The following is a 6,166-nucleotide window of genomic DNA, read 5'->3' on the forward strand; positions in this document are numbered from 1 at the left end:
CTTCACGAAACCGTAGTTCAAACCCTTGCTCTGTGGAAATCAAAAGAATATTATTAGTAAGGCATGTTTTTCAAAGATAAGTAGGTGGGTGGTAATTTAGTGTGTAGTGCAGTAGTGACATTGGATAGCAGAAAGGAAATATTAAAAGCCAAAAAAAAAAAAAAAAAAAAAAAAAAAAAAAAAAAAAAAACAAATGTTAGCGAGTCCAGTGAAGGGCACGGGAGGCGGAAAGTCCGGTGACAGCCGTGGTAGCTGCTTACATTCTTGTCGGGAATGATCTTGACACTCTGCACGTGCCCGGTGGTTTCAAAAATCTGTCTCAAGATGTCTTCGGTGACGCGAGCATCAAGGCCTCCTATATACAGAGCGCGCTTGTTTGGTTCGGGAGCAGCTCGACGGACAAAGCCGCCAGTGCTGGTAGGGGACATCATGTTGCCGGACATTGGAGAGGTGATCGCAGTTGGAATCGGATTGGTGTTCTGAGGGATCACGACGGGGGGAAGAGGGGGCGGAGGCATGTGTGCTGGATTTCCCTGCCCGTTGCCCTGGGACCCATCGAACTGTTGCTGACCAGGGGCACCTGCAGAGGGTTGGGGAGGGGGAGGAAGGGTAGAAGAAGTGGTGGACGGGGCGTTTTCAGCCATTGCGTAGAAGGGAAAAGAAAACTGTGGGCTGATGGATGGATAGGTGGATAGATGGATGGATGGATGGATATATATCGTGCAAGAAAAGATATCGAATGGAAAGGCTGCTAACTCAGACAGAAGAAGGCAATTATACAGGCAGGCTCGACGAGAGACGACTTGCGAAGATATATATTTGGATAAGACCCGGGGGGGGAGGAGAGATTCGATCGAGTGTTTTCTGGACAAGATGAAGCGGTTGTGAGCGACGGGAGGATTGAACTACGACTGGATAATGACAGAGAATGTGCCACTAATGGAGCAGTCCGGAGGGGGGACAAATGGGATGGAGGGAGAGAGAAGGATAGAGGTAGGTAGGACAACAAAGAATAGGCAAAGAATAGGAAGAGGGAGGGAGGGGAGGGAGAAGAGGAGAAATACGTACGGGAAGCAGAATGAAGCTGGAGAGAAAGAAAGGTTCCCAAGAGGTGAAGGTGGGGGAAAAGAAGGTAAAAGATGAGGGATATGAAGAGGAATGAGATGACGGGGAAAAAAAAAAAAAAAAGGACTTGATGAGGGAGAAGAGGTATAAAGGAAGAGAGGGAGGAGAGGAAGAAGAAGAAGTCGAGCGTAGGTTTGATCTTGATTGTATAGCTGGTCTGGTCTGGTCTGGTCCAAGCCAAGCAAAGCAAAGCAAAGCAAGCAAGCAAAACTAGCAAGCAAACGTAGAGAATTAAAAAAGAAAAAAAATTGGTTGAATGGAGACCGACGCAAAAAAGAGAGAGCTTTCGACCAGTATATTTCTCTTTTGTTTCTTTTCTTTTTCGTTCCCTTCGTCCGTTCGTTCGTTCTGGTATTCTTTTCTTTTTCACTTTTCTGCTTCTGCCTCCTGACAGCAGCACTATAGCCAAACGCTAGGAGAGAGAGAGAGAGAGGGAGGAGAGAGATGCAAGCTCGCAGACGCGCGCAGGAGGAATGGAAAGGGAAGTGGAAGGGTTAAGAATGAGAAAAGGGAGATGAAGGAGTGGGAGCACTCAGAAATCCCGACGCCTAGAGAGAGAGAGAGAGAGAGAGAGATAGAGATATGGAAGAGATGAAGACGAGAGATGTGTATGGGACAGGACAGGACAGGACAGGATAGGATAGGGTGAGGAAGAGGTGAGTGAGCTGAGGTGAGGTTGAGAGGTGGAGAAAGGACGGCTGAGTAAGAAGAGACGGAGATGGAGGAGGAAGAAGAAGAAGAGAAGAAGAGAAGAAGAGAAGAGAAGAGAAGAGACACACACCACAGACAGGACAGAACAAGAGAACAGGCCAAAGACACAAGAACAAGACAGAAACACAGACAGACAGAGACACACAGACAGAGAAGAGAGAATAGAGAAGAGAAGAGAGAGAGAGAGAGAGAGAGAGGAAAGAGACAGCAAAAGGAAGAAGAAGAAGAAGAAGAAGAAGAAGAAGAAGAGGAGGAGGAGGAGGAAGGAGGAGGAGGAGGAGGAAGGAGGAGAAGGAGACAAGGAGCTGGATGGGAATATGGGAATATGGGAATGGGGATGGGGATGGGAATTGGGGATGGTTTGGTGGTTGGGTTAGGGGTTGGTTGATGGTTGGTGCTTGGTGCTTGGGGAATAATAATAAAGAGACCCCCCCCCAAGTCAAAAGTTAACCAGCTCAACGGGAACTTCGCCAAACCTTGGTTCTGTCTCGTCCGCTCTTTCGCTTTCTTTCTCACCCTTTATTATTACAGCATAATACTCCGCGGCTACTGTTGCCGAGTGGCTCCATCTGCGCAGTTCCCAGCAGCTGCAGTGTGATGAGACTAGCTGGATGAGGCTAGTGGTATCACACTGCAGTTGCTGACTCATTGGACCGGGTGAAGTATAGACTCTCCCCGTCTCTCCGTCTCCATTCCATCCCGGTGAGTGCAGCCCTAGAGCTGTTGAGCTGTTGAGTTGAGCTACGCTGTAACTAGCTGGCTGCCTAGATAGCTATTATTGTATGTTCACTTATAGCGGCTGTTATTAATAATAGCTTCACAGGAGCTGAGACTTTAGGGGGGGGAAAAAAAAAAGGAAAAAAGAAAAAAAGAAAAAAACTACGCTGTACAGGGCCACATTCACATCATGAAATGCTAAAGGAGGGAGCTTGTATACTTGCATTCATTTGTACTGTACATAACTATGGATGCTGTGTCGCTGTCTGTGTGTCGGTGTGTACTCACTTACTTACAAGTTACGCTGCATACTATACTACTACTATACTACTACTACAGCGTACTCGGTCTCTCTCATCAGTCTCGCCCCACAAAATACAAAAAAATACCATCGAAACCCACCCAACCCGGGCCCCGAAAAACCAAAAAACCAAAAAGGGCGCTAGACTAGCGTCTTGTGGGCTTGGGCTCCCTCCCTTCCTTCCCTCCCCTCCCTCCCACCCACCAACCAACCAACCAACCAGCTCCAGCTCCAGCTCCAGCTCCTCCTTCCTCCTTCCTCCTTCCTTCCTTCCTCCTCCTCCTCAACCTTGGATCTTGCATGGGTGATTTGACTCCAGAACTATTTGTGGTTCAATTTTGCTGTTTATGATACCCCAACCAACCCTTCCTGATATCCATACATACATCTGTCATCCATCGCTTTAAAAGGGGTAAGTGCCAATGATGCCTGGATTGGACGCCCTCTCTACTAACACTCGCGTCCAATAGTTACCCGTAGCGTAGCTAATTGGCTTGTCTGCCCTCTGCGAAGCCCTATAACATAAACCCCCCCGCCTCTGTCTTCAATACGGAGTACATACAATAATATCTATATGAACGACTCAGAAGACGACCCCGAATTTTCGTATTCTATCTCCCCCGAAAAGACCAAACCTCTTCTACGAAACCATGTCAGCCACTCTACCCGGATCCCAGTCGCAATCGCAGTTGCAGCAGTCCCGCGATCAGTCACTGGACACTCTGACGGCCATGGTCAACCAGACAGTACATATAATCCAGTTTCCTTTCCCTATACAATATATATATATATAACAGAAAACCTACACCAAGCTGACTTCTCAATACCCTACACCAGCTCATCGAGACAGGCCGTTTCTTCCGGTCATCGGGCTCCACCATGCAATCGCGCACGCAGCTCAAACGCACCCTGCCCCTCGCCCACGAACACTTCCAGCAGGCTTTGGATGACTTGTCGGAGCAGATTGTATGTTTGTTATATAGCCCTATCCATTCTCTTCTATCCTCTATCCTTTTGTGATCGTTTGCTACGAATACAAATACCAATGCTAATTAATGTTAATACGTGTCCAGTATATCGCCAAAGCATTCCTCGAGCGCGACTATGACGCCGCCCTTCGACGCAAGTCTCTCCTGAGGCTGAAGAGTGGTGCGTTGGGAGATGAGAATAGTAATAATAATGCTGCTGCTGCTGCTGCTGCTGCTGTGCATGCGGCAAAGGATGAGGGAATGGCGAGTAATGATATTGTGACGTCGCAGGCTCCGGCTTCTACTACTGCTACTGCTGCTGCCCCTTCGAAGCAGCAGGAACAGTCTTCTGCGGCTGTTCAAATGCAGCCGCAAAAGCGAAATCAAACTCAGAATCAGCAACAAGTGTCGTCGAACGGGTCGAAGGCCGGGGCCCGTCTGGGGGAGCAGCCGTCGTCGTCTGCGTCTGCGCCACCACCTCTCCCCGCTACAACCACAGCCGCCCACCCCCACCCCCATCCCGCCATGGACTCAATGACCTTCGACTCACTCTTCCCGCCCACTTCCACTCCCGCAGATAACAATAACAACAGCAATGCCAAAAACAACCTCGACATCCCCCTATCCTTCACCGCCGACGACCTCACCACCATCAACAATAACGACGACGAAGCTGAGAACCAGGCTTTTCTGGGGCTTGGTACCAACAACAACAACAACACTAACAATACCGATAATGATAATAATAATCACCCCAACCCGAACCCAGACCCGAACCCCAATTCCAGCACTACTCCTAAGAATAACAATAATAATAATAATAATACTCCACCCCCCAGCAACCCCCTCTTGTCCCTCTTACCCGGCCTAGAAAGCTACGCCAGCGCCGTCTCGGTAGATGAGTTTGGTTTTGAGGGGTTGGGCGGTGGCGTTGGCGTTGGCGCCGCTGATACCGCTGGTGCGGGTGCCTTACACCAACACCACCAGACGCAAAATCAGAACCAGGACATCGACAATAACACCTTCTTCATGAACATGAACATGGGCATGGGCATGGGCATGGGCATGGGTATGGGTATGGGTATGGGCATGAATATGGGCATGAATATGCCGCATGCGGGTTCAACAGCAGCAGGAGGAGGAGGAGGGATGGACATCAACATGGACGACCTGCCGCCGCCGACACACGCGGAGGGAGCGAGTTTTGATGATTTGTTTGTGGGTGGTGGAGATGGGGGTAGGGATGGGGGCGGCGGCGGCGACGGCGGCGGGGGTGGACATGCGGGCGACTTTTTGGGGGATGTGGAGATTGGGGAGTTGGATGATTCGTGGTTGAAGTGATGGTGTCTATGGTGGGATATATGATATGGGTATGGTAGTCTTTGGAGGCACGGTGCTGGTGTGGGGTTTGTATGGGGATGGAGGATGGGGGAGGGGAGAGAAAAACAGGGGCTTATATATATATATATGTGTGTGTGTGTGTGTGAGTGTATATATATACCCGATGCATGGAAATGACAAAAAGAAAACAATGAGATCTATTTTCACAACTCCTTGTCATTATTTCATATTATGTTTCATATAGTTGCAATCCCATAATTTGTCAAATTAAATATAAAATAAAATAAAACTAACCCACAACAACAACAGATTTGTCCATATTGTCCCAAATACCAAAATATCCCCCCCGCTCATATCCCATATATATATCCCGTATATACAACATACATACACACAACACAACACAATACACATACACATACAATACAAAATATCCATACCATACAACCCAACCCAGAACCAAACCCCACACCACACATCAAATCAACACAAAACCAAATGACCAAATGACCAAAAAAAGAACCAAAAAACAAAAAGAACCAAAAAAGAACCAAAAAAAAAGCCAAAAAAGAACAACCCCCCATTCATCCACCCCCCCCAATCCCCAACCCCCGGTCCCCCCGCGGAATATCAATACTCCGATGCACCCTCCCCCCTGGCACCAGCGGCACATCCACCTGCGACCGTCGCCCCCTCATGCCCTCCTCATACTCGCGCTCCGCACGTGCATGCGCGCGAAGTAATCATGCAGGCCGGCGCGGGAGTCGTCGTCGCGCGAGGTCGCGATGGTTATTTAGAACGAGGATGAGTTGAGAAAGGGCGCGCAGTCTAGGTCTGATATCGACCAAGGAGTGAGGTCCTAAGTAAGAATGAACGAAGTAAAGGAAAGATAAAGAAAATGAACTCGACGCCGTTTACTTACTGCGGCGAATAGGGAATGTATAGAATATATGTTTTTGCTCGAACTTTCAGAGCGAGAGAGAGAGGAGTAGATCTATCTTTC

The 6,166-nt window shown here is 48.6% G+C and overlaps 2 protein-coding genes across 3 annotated transcripts in view; one reads left to right on the forward strand and one right to left on the reverse strand.

Annotated features, from left to right (window-relative positions):
• The window catches only part of BDBG_08942 (uncharacterized protein), a gene marked incomplete at its 3' end in the record, with an annotated part of 2,547 nt that extends 577 nt beyond the window's left edge, over positions 1-1,970 (reverse strand). Inside the window, exons 1-3 of the mRNA XM_002620601.2 lie at positions 1,069-1,970; positions 261-864; positions 12-30 (exon numbers count right to left, since the gene is read on the reverse strand). Coding sequence (XP_002620647.1) covers positions 12-30; positions 261-644 — 403 coding nt within the window. The 5' untranslated portion in view covers positions 645-864; positions 1,069-1,970. The remainder of the gene's footprint in view (positions 1-11; positions 31-260; positions 865-1,068) is intronic.
• Positions 1,971-2,116: 146 nt separating this feature from the next.
• BDBG_08943 lies at positions 2,117-5,470 on the forward strand. Of its 2 annotated transcripts, XM_031723795.1 has the most exons (5): positions 2,117-2,538; positions 2,660-3,266; positions 3,325-3,600; positions 3,692-3,820; positions 3,928-5,470. In XM_031723795.1, exons 3-5 carry the CDS (start codon positions 3,505-3,507, stop codon positions 5,161-5,163), a joined length of 1,461 nt encoding a protein of 486 aa, XP_031581124.1. In that variant the 5' UTR covers positions 2,117-2,538; positions 2,660-3,266; positions 3,325-3,504; the 3' UTR covers positions 5,164-5,470. The 2 variants fall into 2 exon arrangements, with proteins under 2 accessions (XP_031581124.1, XP_002620648.1); XM_002620602.2 differs by having other exon boundaries at positions 2,117-3,266.
• The last annotated feature ends 696 nt before the right edge of the window (positions 5,471-6,166 follow it).

This window comes from Blastomyces gilchristii, assembly GCF_000003855.2.
Source record: "Blastomyces gilchristii SLH14081 genomic scaffold supercont1.32, whole genome shotgun sequence".
NCBI lineage: Eukaryota > Fungi > Ascomycota > Eurotiomycetes > Onygenales > Ajellomycetaceae > Blastomyces > Blastomyces gilchristii.

Excerpts from the sequence above, each read along its gene's own strand:
- BDBG_08943 (XM_002620602.2), top strand. The coding sequence starts at position 3,505 with ATGTCAGCCACTCTACCCGGATCCCAGTCGCAATCGCAGTTGCAGCAG. Across the intron at positions 3,601-3,691 it reads CGGCCATGGTCAACCAGACA|CTCATCGAGACAGGCCGTTT; the intron begins GTACATATAATC and ends ACCCTACACCAG. Across the intron at positions 3,821-3,927 it reads ATGACTTGTCGGAGCAGATT|TATATCGCCAAAGCATTCCT; the intron begins GTATGTTTGTTA and ends ATACGTGTCCAG.